General features: G+C 45.4%; 1 protein-coding gene across 1 annotated transcript in view; it reads left to right on the top strand.

Annotated features, from left to right (window-relative positions):
- LOC142576466 (uncharacterized) overlaps window positions 1-22526 on the top strand; it is an 82011-nt gene that overhangs the window by 6063 nt on the left and 53422 nt on the right. The window contains exons 2-6 of the mRNA XM_075686607.1: window positions 3708-3999; window positions 9793-9968; window positions 13452-13641; window positions 14906-15897; window positions 16886-17182. Coding sequence (XP_075542722.1) covers window positions 3840-3999; window positions 9793-9968; window positions 13452-13641; window positions 14906-15897; window positions 16886-17182 — 1815 coding nt within the window. The 5' untranslated portion in view covers window positions 3708-3839. The remainder of the gene's footprint in view (window positions 1-3707; window positions 4000-9792; window positions 9969-13451; window positions 13642-14905; window positions 15898-16885; window positions 17183-22526) is intronic.

Raw genomic sequence — 22526 nt, 5'->3', positions numbered from 1 at the left:
ATACCAAATGTATTTGAGAGCATTAATTAGCGAAACTTGAAAGAGGTATTATAAATGGGTGGGTGGTGGTAACAACTTCATTGAGACTCTGCTCAGTTATGACCTGGCAGGCCCGAGTCCTAGAATGGCCCCTCACGAGGAGCGACCCTTTCGGCCCAGGCAACGAGGGCTTTTTGTACTTTTTCTTCCGGCGTTCTGAGCAGCTCTTCCCACGTCTGTTGTGAGGGAGCTGGCAGGAGCGACCTGGGAGGGGGTAAGCCCTCGCACTCCCAAAGAATGTGATTTTGGGTAGCCAATGTTTGATTTGTGCAAATTTGACATATTGGGTTCCATTGCCCGTTGGTAATTATGGCTAGCCAATGTGGGTTGGGGAACGATTTAGTTTGGATTCGACGCAGGATCGAGGCTTGCGCGCGCGTGAGGCTGTTTACAGCAGTTTACAATAGGTAGCGAGGCACTGGAAGTGGTAAGGGTGGTGCATAGTTTCCCAATAAATTCCAATAAAGAAGGGCGTCAGGCAGGGAGATACGATCTCTCCAATGCTATTCACAGCGTGTTTACAGGCGGTATTCAGAGACCTGGATTGGGAAGAATTGGGGATAAGAGTTAATGGAGAATACCTTAGTAAATTGTGATTTGCTGATGATATTGCCCTGCTTAGTAACTCAGGGGACCAATTGCAATGCATGCTCACTGCCCTGGACAGGCAAAGCAGAAGGGTGGGTCTAAAAATTAATCTGCAGAAAACTAATGTAATGTTGTAACAGTCTCTGAAGACAACAGCAGTTTACAATAGGTAGCGAGGCACTGGAAGTGGTAAGGGAGTACATCTACATGGGACAGGTAGTGACCGCGGATCCGGATCATGAGACTGAAATAATCAGAAGAATAAGCATGGGCTGGGGTGTGTTTTGCAGGCATTCTGAGATCATGAACAGCAGGTTGCCATTATCCTTAAGAGAAAAGTGTATAACAGCTGTATCTTACCAGTACTCACCTACGGAGCAGAAACCTGGAGGCTTACGAAAAGGGTTCTACTTGAATTGAGGACGACGCAACAAGCTATGAAAAGAAGAATGTCGGGTGTAACGTTATGGGATAAGAAAAGAGCGAATTGGTTTAGGGAACAAACGCGAGTAAATTACATCTTAGTTGAAATCAAGAAAAAGAAATGGGGGGGGGGGGGAGCATTGGCAGGACATGTAATGAGGAGGGAAGATAACCGACAGTCATTAAAGGTTACGGACTGGATTCCGGGAAGGGAAGCGTAGCTGGGGGGGACGACAGAAAGTTAGGTGGGTGGATGAGATTAAGAAGTTTGCAGGGACAACATGGCCACAATCAGCACATGACTTGGGTAGTTGGAGAAATATGGGAGAGGCCTTTGCCCTGCAGTGGGCGTAGCCAGGCTTATGATGCTGCTGATCATGATGACGGTGCATAGTTACTACTTGTCTTTATTGCAGTTTCATATTTAACTTTATAGACTGAGGGAGGGGAGAGGAAGAATGTTCCTGTTCCAAGAGATCTGAGACATCAGCACAAGCTTCCAAATATATTTGGCTCATATTAACCTCCTAATGATTATTACTACAACGCATTTGTTAAGATTCAACTCATGACTTTAGTGAGGACTGAAATGTGGGCATGAGACCGGCCATTTGATGCAAGAATGAATTTGACTGGGGAAACATTCACCTCTGTCAACCAGCGTGACTTTTCTGTACGTTTAGTAGGTCACGTCGTAACGCTACCCGATCTTTGCCATTCAAAATTTGATGGCAGAGGTTGCAGTGATCTGCAAAGAGACAGATCGATCGAAGGTTGTGCTTGAAGACAAATCGATGGGGACATTCTCGGTAGTAGGTCACTTATAAATGCTACCAAGACAAAGCAGGCCAAGAACAGTCTTGAGAAATTTTGAATGTTGATGTATTAGCAACAGAACAAGGAGTGGTTGCAGTGGTAAACTGAAAGCATTCTGTTATAAGGACATGTAATTTCTGACAAGATTATGCAGTCAAGGCAGACACATGAAAGTTTAGACATCAGCCATTTTTGAGCAACACGACTGGAAGCGTTAGAGAAGTTGATGTATGTAACTTGACTTCGGAACAAGCAGTCAAGGTTTAAATGAATGTTAATCATGAATTAAAAAAAGAAAGAACTTGAATTGATTGAGACAGTTTGTTGACAAATGACTTTTCATGCGTAGGTGGTGAGCGATGTGGGAGCATATTATGGTAAATCAGTTCTGTGAGGTCCATGAAAGGAAAGTTGTTATCCACCCAGATGCAGCATGAAGCTGTAGCTTCTGTTACCTTTAGGTGATGACAATTTTTCACTTCATGGGAGTATATAATGTGCCTAGCTTAAAGCAGTATTGTTGTGTTGTCCTTTTCCTTTTCACATAGTCTTTTCTTATCGACTGTTGTTTTCAATTCAGCGGCACATAATGCTTTCCTTTAAGCTCTACGGCTTGGAACTGTGTTTGGTGTGTGTGCCTGTTCATCCATCCTTTCTGTTGCATTGAAAATGACTACCATTGTCATCAAAGCATCAGTCTTGTACGTACGTGCGCATAACGAAAAGACAAGCGCGGTCACCAATTGTCAGTGCGTGCGCGGAACACAGAGAGAAGCGTGTGACGCGGTATCTCAATGACAACTAACTTTATTTTCTTTCTGCTGGCGCCTTCTCGGGATGCTGGTTTCCCTTTCCCTCGATCGTCGCACTGGCAGCGCCATGGCTGAATCACGGTGCATTCCGAGTTAACCACAGGCTATCCCCCCCCTCCTTGGCTTCACTGTCAACACAGTGAAAAAAAAAAAAAAAACTTTGCTCTGGGATTCAAATTCATCCCTCTGTGGCAATACACAATTCGTTGCTGGATACGCTGACCCAGCAGCTTTGGCAACTGAAAATTTATACTAAATTTTGCGAGTCACTCGGGATCTGAAATTGGTGACATCTGTGCATGTACTTCAGAAGCCACAACGGGCATAGTTTCCTACTAGAATTACCAGAGAAAACTCTGGTACTGCGAACATTCGGCTATAGTGAGAATAATGGTTGGTTCATGGATTTGTCTGACATTTGTGCTTGTGGCTTCAGCCAGTTCTTGCAACTTTATTTACAGCTGTCCTTTGTCTGCCTTTATCGGCCTAAACTTCGAAGCAACCATCACTTTCTCAAGGCATGAGGCAATAGGAATCCACGCACATAGAGAATTATTGCAAGTTGTTGCACTTGTAGGGTAGTCTTTTGTTGAAAATTATCTGTTTGCAAACCTGCAAAGCCGTTTGAGGCAAATGGATGAACTTTAGGCGAATTCATTTGTGAACCATCATTCCCATGCTGGCTTAACTGCCTTGCTTGCAGCTTCCATAGACACTAGCACCCTCGAGTAATTTTTGTAGGAAACTCTATGACAATAGGCAATATTATAGCAAATGAGGACGGCATTGCGTGCATCGTAAAGAACTAGCTATGTTTGAGAAGATGGCTGTGTTTGCTTTGAGTGTCTGCTGCTTTCACAGTAAAATGAGTTCAGAGAGAGAAGAATAGCTGAATTCTGCTTATATTTCTTTATTCTGCTGCTGCCTGCACCTTCCCACAGGAATAAGAATGTTGCCTTACCTACGCATGCCGCACACCACCTTATTGGTTTTGTTGCAGCACCCCTTTTGTAATTTATTCCCATGCAGATTTCGGCCTTCCTCTTTCGATTCAAGCAGCAGAGTATCACGTAATGGGCCACTCGGTGAGCGAGTGAACTGTCTCTTCAAGTGTGGGGTGTTGGTCGTGGTGCCGGCGTTGGCTTGGCTTGACCCGAGGCCATGGCCTACCTCGAGCTGAACGTTGAGCAGGTGAACCAGGCGGCCGAGCTGCTGCCTTATGATGCCCAGGATATCGACCCCTTGGCCAGCGTTGTCGATCCGCGACTCGACATCCGCTCCTCCAAGCCTGCCACGGCTGGTTCCATTGTACCTTTCCTAGGTATGTCATGCCAAGCACTTTTTTTTTTTGGAGCACAGCTCTTAGGCACCCATTCCTGCATTGAGTGTCGGCGTCATACCTCGGTGGCATTACTGAGCGAACGAGCACAGCAGAAGATGAAAGTGAATGCAGAGGGTGTGAGAAGGAAAGTGGAGGAGGATGCTACAGTGAAAGAATGAGGCAGAGAAGGAGTGGAGGGGAGACAGCCTGCGCATGCGCGGAGTTGCCAGCGATGGCGTGCGGCTACGAATAAGGCTTGATGTGACACTCCCTTGGGTGTTGTCACCGCTGGCACCAGTGGCACGATTTCCCCGCGACAAAAGGCCACTTGTTGGTGGAACGAAAGCATAAGAAGAAGAGCGTAGTGCTGTACAAGGCAGGAGATGATGGCTACGATATGGCACCAGAGTATTGTGCGTAGTCTGTAAGGAAACAAAGCATGCTACTCACAGCGTTCTCTTCCCAATATCAACTGTGTACCTACATAATCATAGTACAAAATATTGACATCCAAATGAAAACGTGTATAGAGCTGCGCTCAAATTTTGCATAAAGGAGTATGATAATCATCAGTGAATTTTTTTTCTATTTGCTTTTCTGTGCTGCTGCCCCCTCATGGAAGGAGAAACACACTTGATACATACCATGGCTATGTAGACACCTCGGCATTGATGGAAACAGGAGGCACAGACAATGCACATGTTAAAGATATTTTTTAATAAAGGCAAAATGGAGACATCCACCCAGATGTAGCTAAGTGCTACAAAGGAAACTCATATGGGTTCCTCGAAAGAAAAGCCTCTCAGTAAAAAAAAAAGTTCACTTTGTAGCACTTAGCTACGTTTAGGGGGATGTCTAACTTTCCCTTTATTAATTACTTCTGTCCACCTTGTGGGTTTCCGCAGAACTATTACGTCAAACTCTTGCTTTTACTTCGAGTTGTTGATGAATTCGACTTCGCCCTGCCATCTGCTAGCTGCCTGGTTAACTCAGATGGTAGAGCGGCTGCTTCAAAAAGGAGGTGGTCCCGCGTTCGAGTCCCAGACAAGGACTAATTTTTCTTCAACTGCAAGGCTTTTCTTTCGAGGAACCCGCATGGGTTTCCTTTGTAGCACTTAGCTACATTTGCATAGATGTCTCATTTTTCCTTTATTTATTACTTCTTTCCACATTGTCTGTTTCCGCAGAACTATTACGTCAAACTCTTGTCTTTGCTTCAAGTTGTGGATAAATTCGCCTTCGCCCTGCCATCTGTTAGCCGCCTGGTTAGCTTAGATGGTAGAGTGGCTGCCCCAGAAAGGCGATGGCCCCGGGTTCGAGTCCTGGACCAGGATGAATTTTTCTTCAACTGCGAGGCTTTTCTTTCGAGGAAACGATGTTGGTTACCTTTGTACCACTAAGCTACGTTTGGGTGGATGTCTCATTTTCCTTTCATTAATTACTTGTCTCCACCTTGCGGGTTGCTGCAGAACTATTACATCTAAATACTTTTTGTGGAAAGAACACTTACATTTATACATTTAAATGGCAAGTGAAACTGAAAAATAAAATAGAGAAAAGAAAGCACCATTCAGAAATGCCAAAAGCACGAGCCAGTGCACAAAGCACATTATACATTATTGGGAATCTGTGCAATTGCACGCATAGTATAACTACAACAACTTATGGAAACTAAAAATAAAAGCAGCAACCAGGAACTAAAACAAACACTGACAAACATTACACTGGTTTATAGAATGTGGTATAGTAATATAATGCAAGGCATAGTGAGGCTGTAGATGCTCATTGAGTGTATTTACTTTTTATATTTTTATGAATAGCTCACAGGCCTCCAGTAAGACATTAATGGGGTACTACAAGTACCTTGAAATCAAAACAGGCAACTCAAGCAAAAAAGAAAAGAAGAGAGAGAGAGAGAGAGGAAAAAGCATTAACATAACAAAAGCACTATTTGCACAATGCGGCAGCATGCAACATCAAAATGGTCAGTACGAAGAAGTCAAATCTATAATAATGAAAACTAAAAAAAATTCGACAAGACCTATCCCACAATGACTGTCGATGGTAATGCATTGAGCATTGTATCGATATAGGGACACGACATATTGCCACCGTTAAAATGTGTTATGCGTGAAGCGTGCACTGCACGGGCCGCTCCTTTGTCGTGCTTCCCTAAACTTGGCGCCATTTAGCGGTGCCGCCGCAAAGCCTTAGCGTGGCCTCCGAAATGCATGGCATGCTGGTGTATGTGAACATTGAGGAACATTTCATGCGGCAACAGGACTCCTCTCTCGCACTTCTTTCTGGACATGCTGCCCCCTCTAGTGGTGCTGCCTAGAAGTCCATGTGTTGCCTCCAAGACCATGTCGTGCCGGCACCTGCAAAAGCTGAGAATTATTTCGGGGCTTGCTGCACATCCAGTGGCACACAGTCGGTGACCCAAGCTGGCGAGGAGTTCATTGAAGAGCGGCACATGTCCAGTGCACTCATGGTGCACTCTGCACCATGAGTGGGGCGCTCAGGGTGCGTGCAGTGCTACAGAGTGCAGTGACTCAGGCCGAGATTGTGGCACGCACAGCAGCGGAACATGAGGCCTCACAGCACTGCTACCCATGCGCGTGCCATCTCTCTCATGCTCATGCCATCTCTCCCATGAAGGAGGAGCCAGTCGGACTCCAAAAAGTCGGGTGTCCAAATAAATTTTGGTTCGAGTTTTCTTTCTCTTTAATTCAGATAGAGACGTACACATCTAGATACTTGGTCCCTGGAAAGTGCATGAAGTACCCGAAGAATTCTAGCGCAATAAAATGGGAAAATGCTCGCGAAAGGAGAATAGTAAATATTACTTGAAAAACATTGCACTACAGAGTGGGCGTACCCTATAGCATTACGGCTGGACATGTCTGCAATCATGGTGGGAAGATCATTCCACAATGCATGCCCTACTATAGGTATGCCTGAAACTGCACTGATTACATAGGCATGCGGACGTGCGTTGGAGCATGTACAAAGGAAAAGGGCTTGATTGTGTGTAGCAGCTGTACTTATGAAACACGACAAGGAGAGCTATCTTGCGACTGGAATCTAATGACTGTAAGTCCACGTAATGTTCAATTTCTGTAAAAGGGTTGTTGCATTTTTGCACACAAGAGCTCGGTGGCTGCTGCTTTCGCATCATTCTTTCTGTGCAACTTGCGACAGTGTAGGGCCTCCTCTGGTGTGGAACTCAAAGTAAGTGGTTGCGCCCGACAGAGCATGACTTCCGAGGTTGCCGGTGCAGCGTAAGCTTCCTACATAACAGACCTCATTTGTCTACGGTGGCATGAATAGTGGCATAAATATGGAGCCCATTCAGTCATTCATAATTTTATCTGCTGCTAATACCAAATTGTAATCCTAATACCTAATCCTAATACCTAATCCTAATACCTAATCCTAATACCTAATCAGACTGGAAAAATCAGCATCACTTTGGGCATGTGCACTTTGCTTTACTGAAGGCCATTTAAGTGGTTCACTGCTATGCAGCAAGACAAAATATTCAGAATTAATGGCGCTGGTGATTGAATGCTATTAGATGCACAATATTATAAGCATTTAGAAAGAGTTAAGTAAGTAGTAGTGGTGTCATTTTACAAAAAGACAGAATTTAAAACAAAGAATAATTGTTCGCATTTTATTGGACTACATCATCATCGCACACATGGACTATTTCCTAATGCACTGCGGTATCCCCCCCCCCTCCAGGGGAGTATTTTGCTGATTGAAACAAATGCCTTTAGAATAGTATGTCTGCAAAAATACCAAAATCTCCACTTTCTTTCGTTACTTTCGTTGGTTCTGACGAGTGCTGTTTGTGTGGCTACATGCTTTGATAGATTAGATGAAGCAAATAAATACATTTGCTATTCACTGCACTTCGTAGCAAGTGTCACAACATATTTCGCTAATGTGAGAGCTTCCAAATGACACTAACACTGAGTGGCACTTTCTCAAAGTAAAGCGAAAGTTGTCCATCTTACACAGGTGTTATTTAATCATGTTTTGATGTAACAGACGTCCTGAGGCTAGCAGCTGCATTTGTCATTAGTGTGGCAATAAACCAGCAAGTTCTGTGGAGGTCTGGAAGGTGCAGAAAGTTTTAATCAAAGGAGAACCATTTTGCACAAATGAATGATAGCTTCTCATTTCTTAGTGTGGCAGTTATTTTCAGTGTTGTTACGGCCAGACAACCATACTTTTAATGTTCATGGCATGTGTTACCAAATTCTTAGGTGGAGTTTTTCTATTTATCAGGCATATTCTCGGAACTTTCCAATCTTCAGAGCTCTGTAGACTGAACAAGTTTGGCAGAACCCCAGTGTCTTGGCCTGTGAGGTGCTCAGATGGTAAATGCTGCAGACCTGAAGCCCTTCGACAAACATTCACACTCACTCTGATAATTACTAAAGGCTGACTACGCATAAATTAAAATGAAAGCAGTGTGCATATCTGTCCAGTAGGTTTGCACACCTTACGTTGAGGAAGTGGCCAGTTTACAGCATCAGGGATGCTTAGAGACAACTAAACTTGGCTGCTGCTTCAAGCGAGTTCTTAAAAAAAAATATGTTCTATTTGTGGTCAAGGGCAGGAAACAGCTGCTGACAGCTCTGTGTAAGGGGAAAAAAAATGGTTCTATTAAGAAATGACGGAACTGCAGTGATTAGTAACATTGTAAATGGGCAACATTGGTGGAACATGCATGGATTGTGATGGGATTCTTGTGGCTCCTAAGAGAGCCCCCTGCCATACTGCCAGCATATTGAAACGATTCTGCTACAGTTTTGTTCCTTTTCATAGTTACACAACAGCAGAAAGATGCGACACAGCTTGACACAGATGTAGGGATTCCTGAGCAGAGGGCACAAAATTATGTTTCTTTCATCTGTGCTGCATGATGTCGTGTGTTCACATAGTTGCGTCACCATGATATATAAGTCACCAATGGACCCCCATTTTCATGTTGCTGCAGTTTACTTCTTGATATGTTGTCACTTGGCCAAATAACGCTGCGCCTAGGTAACCACTGGGATATGCTGATTGGAAAATGTGGATAACAAGAATGGAGCTTAAGCAAGCGAAAGGGATTGCTACATTATATTAGCCCGTCATCAAATGGAAACCAGCATGTAGCGTCTTTTGTTAAAGACGCTCTTTTATTCAAAGTGGTTAGCTAAAAGTATTCCACTGTATAAATAGAGCCATAAGCATTTAGCATTCAGAGTCGGTCTCGGTGTCAGTGGTGTGTGTGCCGTGTAGCACTGTGCGTCGTCTGCTGATTTCTCTGTGTCATCTGCCTGGTCTGTCACCTGGGGGTGTATTCTGTAAGAGTCCACCTAGCGGACTATCCATTTTGGCCGTTGCTGATTGGCTAGGGCCACTTGTCTTCTCCTTGCTCGTACAGCTGTATCCAATCAGCAGCAGCCGAAAGGGACAGTCCACTAGGTGGACTCTTACAGAATCCCCCCCCCTCCCCCTCCCCCCGGTGATCGTAGTCGGAACTGAGGCATTTAGCCATTTGGCATGATAGAGTCAGTGTTGAGCTTGGGCATTGGGTGTTAAGTGAAATTTATGTTTGGAAAAGCTGAAATATTGCATTTTTTTTTACATGCTTGCAGTAACGCTGCATGGATTGTGCTCGTCCTCAGTGACCGCCACTAACATGGGCTTTGTTGGCTTTTTCTCTCTCCTCACCCTCTCTCCTCACCCTCTCTGTCCCTGCGATTTTGTCCCCATTTGTTTCGTCCGTCCCAGCCGAGTCTGAGCAGAGCCGACGATCCAGTGTGGCTAGCTTGGCAGGAAGCACGACGGGCAAGGCCCAGGCGCCACCTGGGCCGCCCGCAGACGCTGTCGGTCTACCCACCAACGGAACCGAGCAGCCGCCGGCAGTTCTACCTGATGACCCGGTCTATCCAAACATCTCTCCTCGGGTGGGCACTCTTGCTACTAACAGCCTGCCCTAGCACAACACGATAAGGAAGGAAAAAAAGACTGGGAAGGAGCATCACATGACTGTTTTGCAGCCTAGTCATAAAGAATAAAGAGGCTCATGGAAAATAGTCCCACGCCATGTGATACACAATCAGTAATTTCTACCTGCTGAGTGCATGGAGAGTATGGGGTAATATAGAGCAGAAAGGGGGCGTCGAGGGCGTATATTGACGAGGACGGCCGCTAAGAGTTACCACAAACTGACCAATGCCTCCAGAGGCCTGGCAACCAGGTAGGGCCCATTTCCGAAGAGACATCATGCACGTGGGCCCTGAAGGAAGGAAAGGATGGCGGCGTCAGAGGAGGTTGCCTTGGCAGCAAGGCAACCTCCTCTGACTTCAGGCTTCCTCCTTCCTTCCTCCATGGTCCTTTGTTTAGAGAATGGGAGGCAGCCACTCTTGCCTGTCCTGGAGCTAGAGTTCCCAGACTCTAGCTCCATGCCGAGGCAGTGCCTCACATTCGCGAGCATGTGCTAATGAAATAGTGTGATGTTTGAATCACACTGCGTAAGTCTTAGGACGCTCCTTGTCAGGCTAGAGAATCTATTAAAATGTGTGAAGTGAGCTATAAAAGTGTGTTAGAGGACAGACATCTGCGTTTTCTTTACAGCACTGCTAGAATGTGCTTGCGGAGTAAGCTTATATTGCATTGCATGCATTTTTAGGCACTCGTTAATTAAACTTTGCTCCAATGTCTGTTACAAAATAGGAAGAGAATTGGAAAAGTGTGCAGAAGGATAGGTGTTCGTGTTTTATGCTGATACTGCGCCATTATGTAGCCAGACGTTTTGTTATTTTTGGTAGCAATGTTTAATATTGAGAAAATTTCTGAAACAGCTCCGTGTTTTCTAGTACACTGCATTTATTAAGAACGCGGCTAGCTCCGATACTTGAAATAATCAGAGTTCAGGTGAGGTGTTCTGTTTCATAGTGCCTGCAAGTGAGATTCTTCATGCAACCCTTAAGGTGCATAAGAAGAGTTTTGCAGTTTTAAATGTCTCTTGCTTCTCTGTTTCTAATGTTGCTGAATGTACAAGATATGCATTATAACAAAATATTTGATGAAAGGAATTGTTTGGCACCTATTCAAATGGGATACTTGTGCTGGCTTTCTTAAGGTGACACAGAATCTCTCTCCCCTTAGTTTATTCTGTACATTCCTCTACCACAAATGTATGGAATAAACAGAGAGAATGCAAATAAACAGCTGCTCAGTGAATGCTCACACTCGACTAGTCAGTGGATTACACAGGATGCACAAACTAGAATAAAAATGGAGATGGCACACACACACGCAAGCACACACACACAGCAGAAAAACGGGCAGTCACAAGGCACCTCGTTGTCTTCTAGTGATTGTCCGTCTTCCTAATGCCACCATTTGTGTAGTTCTGTTGCTGCCCGAGTGAAGTTTCATCAATCTCACAAAACAAAACCATTGATGTTTCAGAATCTGCACAGATCCCTTGCTCACAACCAAAACACCTCTATGGCCAGTGGCTTTTTCTCCGTACATGTTCCAACAAACTCTTGACTACATCAGAAAGAAATTAATATGAAATCGACCAAATTTCTGCAGTAAATCTATTAAAACAAAACACTCGGCAGGAATGTGGTTGGTGTGGCTGGAATGCATGAAAGAAGTGGAAAGGTTATGTCATGTTTGTTCCACATTGTAGGAGAACAGAGTGGCACAGTCATGACTATCCTTCTTGAGAGTGAGGGAGGGTTTGTGATGGCAATGTTAATGCACCAATGTTTGCAGTGGTGTCAAATTTGATCACGAAACTTGACTTCTAGGCATGCAGACACTTGTTATGCCAATGCGTGGATTAGTGGAGCAGCAGTGGGCAGGCTACAGGAACAGTGAACTTAATGCAGCACTTCAGCTGCATCCACTGGCATAGTGGCTGCTGAAGAAATCATGTGACGGCCTCCGAACTGTAGCACTGCTGACAGGTGGTGGCTGTCAATTCAGCTTGCCAGCTGCGTTAGTAGCAAGTAAATAAGCTTTAAGGCCTGCTTGCAACTGGCAGGGCTAGTAGCGTTAGAGGGAGGAGGAGGCAACCTGACAACCTTGAGCCAAAAAGGAGCACGATGCCGAGTGAAGCTCGTTGGAACATAGTGACTGTGGGAAAAGTTGGACAAAGAACAAGACAGAGAAATGCTTCTTTTGGCTTTTTTTTGCTTACTTTTTTTCTATTTGAATGCTAACTTTTGAGGTGCCCCGTGGTTTACCTACCATAAATGACTCAGTGGTCGCAATGTTCTGTTGCTGAGCGTGAGGTTGTACGTAGGTTTGATTCCCAGCTGTGGCTGCTGCATTCTAGTGCAAGCAGCATGCAAAAGCATTAATGAACTGAGCTTTGGGTCCATGTTATAGTGCTCACGGGCGGTTGAAATGTATCCAGACTTCTCCACTACAATGTCTCTCATGGCTCCTGAGCTGCTTTCTGGTTCAAGATCCAATCAATCAATCAATCAACCAATCAATCAACCAACCAATCAATCAATCAATCAATCAATCAACCAACCAATCAATCAATCAATCAATCAATCAATCAATCAATCAATCAATCAATCAATCTGTCGGTCGATTGGTTGGTTGGTTGGTTGGTCAAAAGAGTCAAAGAATCAAGGACCAAAGAATAGCTTGTTTGTACACATCTGACTTTTTTTCACAATTCTGTCTCTTGCACAGTTTATCCTACCAGTGTTTGAGAGCAGTTCATTGTAACACTAGGTGAGAGGCTTGTGCAAGTACACATGGGGTACTGTTCAAGTTAAGGGTTGAATGAGAGAGAAAAAAAACAGTCTCAGATCACAATGGAGATGTAATCTTTCAACACCTGTTCTATCAGATAACATGTATGCAGTGCACTTTTTGGTTATTATCAACATGGAGGTGGTGCTGTCTGATCTTGCACCCAGCAAGACCTGCAGGTAACTCCCTCCTTTCAGAAGCACTGGGATTCAAAGTGGTTTGAAGCATTAACTGGTCGGCAGTCTATGTAATCAAGAGATGTTTACAGTATTAGTGGAAAAAAAAAGCAGAGAAGAGATCGATGGAACAGGAGAAGTTACAAGCATAGGTAATTGTTCAATATGGAGATGTTTTTTTTTAATGAAGAACGAAAAGATTAAGGAAAGATAGGCAAATGCTGGGCTGTGATAGATGTGGTAAAGCCTGATTAGATCAAGCAGACTGGGTAACTATTTTCTGCCACCCTGTTTCAAAAAGGATGCCAATAAACATAATCAAATTCCAGGGTTCGTAACTGTACAAGGCATTGTTTTCACGTTACTCAGTTAATTTCAAGGTGGTCTTTCAAGGACAGGGAAATGAACGAGTGGCCATATCATGCACGATTTTGAGATTGTAACAAATTGATTGCAGTTTTACCTATGAAACGCCCTTTGCAGGTAGCGGAGTACGTGGCGACTGAGAATCCGACCCTGTGCACCCAGGTGGCTCAGTGCATCGAGAGGCACTCGCGGGTGCACTCCCCACGCAGAGAGTGCACCGCTCCGACCTCCTCCACGACTCCCCGTTCGCCACTCAAGTGCATGGCCCAGGCAGCCGACGCTCTCTCAGTCCAGCAGTCCACCATTGGTAAGAACGATGTGACAGGCCTATCACTTGATTAAAGGCCGAGTGCGATGAAATGTCACTTTGACTCGAATTTCACTTAAACTGACTATAAATGAACGGCATGCACAAATGATGCAATTTGGCAAAGTTATGTGGGGGGGGGGGGGCGGTAATTGTATGATTTTCTTATTAGCATCCTTTAAACAGCCATCAACATTTAACCATAACACATTTAGATAAACGAGTTGGGTTAGTTGGTGTGTACTTTGCTGGTGCTGGCTGTTGCTAGCTGGTGCTACTTATTTGGTGCTTTGTTAGGACAAGTTGGGTGCATACTAGCGTCATGTCCTGTGTGGTTCTTGATCTCGTCCCATGTCATTTCTTTTTTGCTAATTAAATATGTCGCAATTCTTTAACCGTTTCCAGGCCAATGATTCTTGTAATAACCGAAACGTTTTGCAGGAAATTTCAACATCGAGAAAACCAAACAACCAGACAAGTTTCAGAAATTCGAGTGTTAGCAACGCTGGTTCGTACATAATTTGTCGAATTTGTGCTGCGGTTAAGGATGGCTCTCTCTGAAATTCTGCAAATGTCCATGCATCACATCACGCTGAGGTTAGACCTCTGAAACATATTTCCACAGCCTGTTGCTTAATGCATATAAGCTGCCTTTGGTGGCACAAACGTGGTCTTCGATCAATTTGTGGCCGTGTTTCACATCGTAATAGTTGCGAATTCAGAAGTCTGAAGAACCACACTGCCTAAAGCACTTCCTGCCGGAACACGCACTTGCTTCCAGCATCCACGTTGTCCATCCAGGACTTCACAACTGTCACCAACAAAAACGTTTGAAAGAAGTGTTTCAGGGCCCCTTTACATACAAGCCATGTTATTGTAGTCAATATGAATTGACTGCGTGCTTTTTTCGTCATTTAATTACAAGGCTGCATGTCTATGTTTGCGCTCAAAATATAACATAGCATGAAGGCAGTGAGAACACAGTAGTGTTGGTTGTTGCAGTTGCATTTCTGACTGTCTTGTCGTTTTTCATTAGGCCCCTCTACACGTCTTGGTTCTCTCTTTTCACTTTGCTGCTTACATCACTTACATTGGTTAACAGGCCTTACATATTTTACAGTGTGTTTGTGAAAGCCGCACTTGATCTTGCCCATAGTACGTATTTTTCTATATGTCTTGTACTGATTAGTGCAATCAGTTCAGTTCGTGTTAGTCAATCAGTGAAGCACTGAAGCACAATGCTCTGTCTATAATGTGTTCGCAGGTGTCCCTCTGAAGCCATCTGTGCCAACTAAAGCAATCTACCAGGAGCTGGTTGAGTATCCGCCGGAGAGCATCGTGGCCTCTGTGGACGAGCGCACCTCCTGGCTTCGCACCATCTTGAGCGCTCCGGCTGCCACTGGAAATCACGTGCAGTCTTCCCAAAACGGGCCCACTAAGTCTAGCCCCCTGCTTCGCAACCAGTGCACCATCACCAGGAGAGAGCTCCCTTCTGTGCACAACTGGAGGCGGCCATCTGAGGAGCCGGGCTTCGACGCAGACAACTTCGATTCAGCCTCTGTCTGCTCCGAGACCGAGTCAAACCTGTCGTGGGTCAGCGATGTCGATGACGAGATCAGGATGCTCAAGTCCATGATGGTGCCGCGGGCATCCCAATTCGCCGTCCTCGCTGCCAGAGAGAAGACAGTGGCTGCTACACAGACTGACCTGCTGTCCTCGACCGGGAGTGTCATGGCTCACGTCGGCGTTGAAACAGACGAGACGGACCACTTCACACTGCTAAAGGAGAAAGCCCACCTCGAGGGGGAGCTGGACATGCTCCAGGGTGAGCTGGGCCGACTGGTCCAGGCCAAATCGGAGCTGAAGACGCAGGCAGCAGCTGCCGAGGCCCGCTGCCAGAAGCTCGCGGAGGAGAAGGATGCAGCCGTGCAGCGAGAGGCTGCCCTGCAGCAGGAGCTGCAGACTTTGAAGATGGAGTCAGTGCGCTACGGGCGCGTGGTGGGCGACTACGACAGCCTGATCCATTCCAAGGAATCCGAGACGGGTTTTCTCCATGACGAGGCTGCGGTCCTCTCAAACGAGAACCGTGAGCTGAAGGTCGCTGTGGAAGAGCTGAAGGTGGACCTGGAGTCGCGGTGTGGGGCCATTGAGGGACTCAAGAAGAAGATTGCCGAGCTGCATGTTGAGAGCCAGTCAGCCGTACGCGCTCGGGCCCAGCTGGAAGCCGAGAACGCTAGCCTTCGCAACCAACTGCAGGTCAGCAGATGAAACCCTTGACCCTGACTGTAGAACAAGGAAACAATATCAACTACACACAAAAAAAAAAGGTTGAGGTTTGCTGAACTTAGTGGAACTTTGTTTGCAGTGCGTATGATTGACAACCCGACTTTAGCACATCCTGAAAACTGCGAAAGATGCTTCTATTATGGCCCCAGCAAGCAGTCATTGGAAGTGAGGGGCTCCTTAAAACATAAACAGCCACCAAAGAAGTGAAGTGTAGTGAAGCACAGTGTATGCTCTGCATGTGGCTCAGGGCGCAAGGCACGCCTCAGTTTTAGCCACACTCATTCACTTCACAATACATCCTCAACCTATAGTGCAAATAATTACAACCACAGCAGGCCCAGGCAAGTAGGACAGAGCAAGCAATGTACAAACAATATTTATTGCAAGAGCAGTAAAGTGACCTCTGAGTGCTTGAAGAAGGGATGTTTGCTCTCTTGCACATGGCCTGCTTGTCACACATGGTCAGATGGCAAGCTGAATTGTGGGAAGGTCATGTAATTCAGGTCGTAGATTAGTTGCAGCTAGAAAGAATGTGCCACTCTTTTACACTTCGCTGCTTTCCTTCCATGGGAGGGCTGTCCTCTATAGAGGAACAGATACCTTTTTCCTATCCCAAGAGTCTGTGGTAGCATGCATCATGGTGCCGTGGAGGCAGTTAGACAAATGGGTGTAAGGTGCATCTTCCGTGCTACTCCCAGCACTTCCTGGCATGAGTCGCAGCAGGCAATTGCGTGCTGGCATGGTATGCTGGAGAAAATGGGCCTGCTGTATCCCCACAGCAGTTGCTTGCCTGATGGCTGTTATCGCACCTTACATACAAGCCAATTTTACAGACACTGCAGATGCCAGTTCACTTTGTCTGTTCAGCGCATAATTCAGCAGCAGCATTCTTTAGTTGCAAATGCTCTTCTCACTGACTGTCTGGATTTCAGTCGCACACTTACAAAACTGACCGCAGGTCATCGAGAAATCCAAGGACTGGTTCCGCGACCAGCTCCACGAGAGTCAGCAGGGCAGGAACCAGCTGCACAAGGAGCACGTGGCCACTCAGGCCGAGAAGATCTCGCTGGAGAGCTCGGCAGAGATGCTCCGAGCCGAGAACGCACGCCTGGCCCAGGAGCTGTTGGAGGCTCGGCAGCGCTCTGTGCGCGACAAGGAGAGCCTCATGAAGAGGCTCGAGGACATCGAGGCTGACCTGCTCGAGAGGGAGGCCATGCTGTCTCGTGAGGCTGCTGCTGCTGCACAGCCTCAACAGGTAATAGACTGTTTTCAAATAGTGTTACAGGCGAACCTTGATACAGTTAAACCTCAGTATAACAAGCTTCAATGTAACAAAATTCTTGATATAGCAAAGTATTTAACTTTTTATAAGTGCTTGTCTACAGAACATCATGTATTTAGAATCACAATATAAGAAAATGTGTTTATGCACAATTTCATATAAACAGAATTTCACTGCTGCCACGAAGGAATACCGAGACAATAAATGGAAACTTCTGTGAACGCAGATGGTCAAATGGCTGAATTACAAGCAGCTGCTTGCTTGCGAATGCACCTGTCAAATTGTGCACCACGCTACCAAGAGCAACTGCCGAAGCAGAGCAACATCCTGTGCTGCATAAAGTCCAAGTGTGATTAGATCCTATCACGCCCTGCACGCTGTATGCTTCAGGTGTGAGTGAAAGCGCGCAAGGGTGAGCCAAGAAGGATGATTACTCGATGAGCCGATATGCACCGTCTTCCCACATGAGCAAAGGGGGAGGGTGAGATCTCTTGTGCAGTGACGTGATCAAGTGCATGCAAGGGGGGGAGGAGGTTGGGAAGGGGAGAGACAATGTTAACTGCGCGTAGCTGTCAGTGCGGCTGAGCACATACGCAACCCACACACTCTCTTTTAGAGCTAATCTGCCACATGTGCTAAGAGTGGGCATTCCGAGACAGTGTGGAATTGTGTGTTGTCTTCCCGCATGTTTAGTGCTGGAATTTGCACAATCTTGAGTTTTGAAGACATGTTGCGATGTAGCCAGTGTTCTTCATCCTCAACAGCTTCTACCATGTTTGCGATGTTACGTGTGCAGCCATTGCACTGAGTAGAAACAAAACTACTTTTTGCCGCAACTGCTGCCGAGAAAACCGCGACCGATATCAACGTGATCGTGGACTGTAACGATGCAGTTCTGAAGACCTGTAATCTACTTGCTGCTGACACTTGCACCAAGTCAAAACGAAACTAGTGCTTGCTGCAACTGCTGTGAACAAAACCGTAGTCGCTATTGACAGAGTTGTTGATGGCAACTTCTCGATTATGAAGGCACGTGGCCAACGCTGCATGAGGTGCGATGGTAAATGCAAGAATAAAGGCTATAAAGACAAAGATAGGCACGAAACGTTTTGGCGTTCATGTACAAGTTTTTCTGATGACTATGATGAAGCAGATTCCGCTGCTTTGTTTTGATTTAACACTGGTGCCATTGTTTCTGTTTAGCGTCACACATTTGCAGCGCTCTGCGCTCGCCAAGCTCCGAGAGTTGTCCGAATGAACCCTCAAATACGTGCGAATGAACGAGAGTTTAATTCAATTGTGTAATGCATACACCAGCCGGGGCCAGAGGGCGAGTCCAAATTGTTCGCTTTCCGAGATAACGAAGGTCGAATTAACGACGTGTTGCTGTGTTATATTTAATAGTTCGTTACATCTGGTAACTCTTATATGTGTCTTCAATAGGGTTCAGCTGCGTGACAAAGTTAATAGGAATTTTAGTTGGCTGTGGTTTATTTCAATGAGTATTCTACTGCTTATAATCTACTGTGCTTTGTAATACAATGAGTATCTACTGCTTCCACCGGAGCGATTGTTCGCAGTCATCATCAGTCTTAAGAAGAAGCTTCAGCTCGGGTGCTCTTGTCTCAGTACATGTAAAAGGAGAGTTCGCTTTTCTCGGCAACCACTGCGTCAAATTTGACGAGATTTGTTGCATTTAAAAGAAAAACTTGTGATCTGGTGACTGTTGGTTTCAAATGTTCTATTTAAATCTTCAATTTTTTATATAGATTGGCGAAAATCGAACATTTTGAGAAAACGAAACTATGAAGTTTACACCTATTTAACTCAGCAATGAAAAATTATATGACAGTTTCATGAATTGCATCTAATAGTACATCTAAAGCGAACAAAATTGATATGTTACACATGAATCTAAAGAAATATAATGTAATATGAAAATACAGCTTTTGCAGACCCCTTGTACACAATGTAATGAATTCACGTAAGCTATAAATCGACATATTGCATTTGTCCGCTTTGAATGATCTAACAGATGCTGTTTACAGAACCATGATATCTGTTCTTGACACAGAGCTATTAATTTGTAAACTTTGTGCTTCTATGTTTTTTCAAAATTTTGAGTTTTTGAAAACCTTTTAGAAAGAAGTTCAGGCCCTAAATCGAAATTCCGCTTCCAACAGTCACTAGAATTTAGGTTTCTCTCTCAAAGGCAACAAACTTCATTAAAATCTGTCCAGGGGCTATCTCAGAAAAACATTTTTGCGTTTTACATGTATTCGAATAGGCTGTGTCGGGGTTGGGCCCAAGATAAAGCTTCCTCTTAATTGTGTTGCCAGCCAGTTTCTTTGTTGCTTTTCATTTTTCAGATGCGCAGTACATTCACTCTGCAGATTTAGCATGACTCATCCCCACCTCTTGCCTCCACCACTCCTATTTTGCTGCTTTTCTTATTTCCTGCGACAAAGATGGTAGCCCTAGTGAGTCACTAATGACAGTTAAAAGAAAAAAGTTTCCTTCGCACCCGGAGTTGTGTGAATTGAAAACCATGTATCTGTGAAGCCGCGGTGCAGCGGCGACGTAGAGGTAGAGTATCCGCCTCACGTGCAAGAGGACCGTGATTCGAATCACGGTGCCGTGCAATTTTCCACCGGATTAAACAAAAAAATGCGTGTTGATAAAATTGCATAAACAGGCCTGGAGTGCGGCCTGATCCCGGTGACCAGAACCGGTAACGCACTCCCTCACCAGAGCAGGATTGGCCACCCTGGTGCAGTACTTGGCCACAACCTCCTATATGAATACAACAATGACCGGGGTAGTTGGAGAAGTATGGGAGAGGCCTTTGCCCTGCAGTGGGCATAGCCAGGCTGATGATGATGATGATGATCTGTGAAGTCCAGTTTTGCATAAGCAGACTGAGATTACTGGTGTGTGTGTGCTTGCACACGAATGCACTTTATAGACCAAACACACCATGTAGTCCAGAGACATAAGTCGTGCAGGTCAGTAGCCAAAAAATAAGGTTGGACTAAGGAGGACCGGACAGGGCATGCGCTTGGAGCTTTTCCTGTACGAGAGCCTGAGTCAACATATGGAAGTCTGTATCTGAGGAAGGACATGTTTCACAGATGTTTGACTGTAAACAGATGGCCTGCACGGTGTCCAAATGTTTGCTAGTCACAGTAACATTGTTGACACTAGTAGGATATCTGATTGCGAGTGTGTTAAACATGATGTGTCCAATGCCCTTTAGGATGTGACGAAAACTATCGCATTCTTTCATGATGAGGTCAATGACAAGCAACAACAGCGACAAAGGGCAAGGGCATCTTCGATATAAGCGTATGTCTCACTAGTAAGTTGCATGTGTCCTCTTGGTTAGTTCGGAGCGGACAGTTGGGATGCTGACAGTGGCATAGCTAGGCCGTCTGCAGGTCTTCTGTCACCACCCCCCCCTCCGGGTGTAGTCAGGAAGGTGAGGATATAGAAAATTTCCGGAGAGGGAGATGATGTTTCAGCCCCAGCCTTGGACTCCGCGCATGTCCCCTCCCCCCACGCATTTGCTTTCGTTCCTAGAGATCGCGAGTGTAGGAGGGGTACATGCTGTTTTATTTTCTGCAACAAATAACACAGGGTGCTGCAGTGGTAACTTGTGATAAGCGCATTTTGCACATATGCTGTCGGACTGTAAGGCTTGGCAGCAAATACACATGCAGCATCATGAAAAATATGGTTCGCAAGTAATAAAAATACTTTAATAAAGTTTTAATTAGTGATATTAGAGGCAATATCGCAGTTGCGAAATTGAAGCCCGACAGTCATATGTTGCCCAACAACAACTTCACAAAAATGGTTGTACGTACTACCGTGTGCAGTATTTTGGCTGTCGCCAGCCCTGTACCCAAATGAAAATTAGATAGCATGTCAGTGACACTGATCTCCCCACCCTATTAGAAAACGCCACCTGCTTCCCTGTTGCGTGGGCGCCAGTGCTATAACAATTAAGAGTTTTCTTCATTCTGATCCATAAAGCCTTTCTTTATTTGCTGCTGTTGGCAAATGTGATTATCTGAGCTGCAGTACCGCCACGAGGTTGGCAATGGAATGGAGCACGCTTTGCATCGATTTTTGGCATCACCTTGCAAAAAAAAAGAAACAAAGAGAAGGCCGTGATGAAGCCCATGCCAGCGAAAGCTTGCGCTACTGTTGGTCTGCACTTGCAATGGGGATGTCACTCATGCACTACTTCATATTTCTTTCAGTACTGCCATACTGGCCCCTGCAGTGCCAAAGTACTGCAGGCTCTAGCACCCAAGATGATTTTGTTTAGAGAATAAGTTCTTGTTCTGTTAATAATATGGCTTTGGGCTCTCCATTCCTGAATTGCAACGTTTCCTCTATAATTGCAATTTAAGCAGTTATTTAAAATATCCTATTTTAAGATAGCGTAGACTGAATGGAAGCGGGACCCAAGCGCCACATCACCAGACGGTATGTTAAGAAACGCCCGCTCAGAGCATGAGCGCACCGCACATGAAACATTCCGATAAGGCGAGTAGTTTAGCGACCACTTTGCAAATTAAATTTTTTAGCCCGCTGTAAGAGTTTGGATTGGGCATGTAGAAAGGGGTAGCTGGCCCATGCATTCATCTGATTAATCCATGCTAAGGAGGTTGTTGAAGGGAGGAGCTTGTTCTCATTGTGAACGAGCTCGAGTACTGGGTTTACTTACAATATCTACATGAAGAGCGGAGAACGTTACATCTCATCAGTAGCATGAGTGAAGTGAAGCAGACTGAGGAGCCAAAAAGGTTTGCTTTAACCCCCTCTGCCCTCCCTACATCCCTAGGCCAGGGGAAACAACCGCCCCGCTTCGTCCAGTTGGAGCGTCCAAATTTGTCGAAGGACCCGCATTGAGGGCAAGGATTCGCACAATTACTCCTGCAATTTTTTTCACTGAACACACACAAAGGAGGGGAGCTTCGTAGATGGATATTGCCACACTTGGCTCAAGGTTGCGTGTCTTGGTTCCTGGGATGATCTCACAGTTAACTGCAGCATCTGTAAAATGACCGTGGTGGTTACCAGAGTCCGTGAGGGAATGCCTTAGAACACCCTTTTACAGGAGTTTTCATGCTCCCATTGGTCTATGAAGGCGACAGTGAACCAACAAACAATACTCCGTCCACCAAACTAGTCTCGCCTTGCTGGCATTGCTGGCTTGTCTACAGGGGACGCATGGTTAGCTTCACAAACCATGGAGGGGGGGGGGAGGTTAGCCCCCCTGCCCCCCCCTGTTACTATGCTACTGGGG

The sequence above is a fragment of the Dermacentor variabilis genome, chromosome 3 (genome assembly GCF_050947875.1).
Source record: "Dermacentor variabilis isolate Ectoservices chromosome 3, ASM5094787v1, whole genome shotgun sequence".
Lineage (NCBI taxonomy): Eukaryota > Metazoa > Arthropoda > Arachnida > Ixodida > Ixodidae > Dermacentor > Dermacentor variabilis.
Note: the sequence above shows the minus strand (reverse complement) of the source record. Positions and strands in the feature narration are given on the sequence as shown.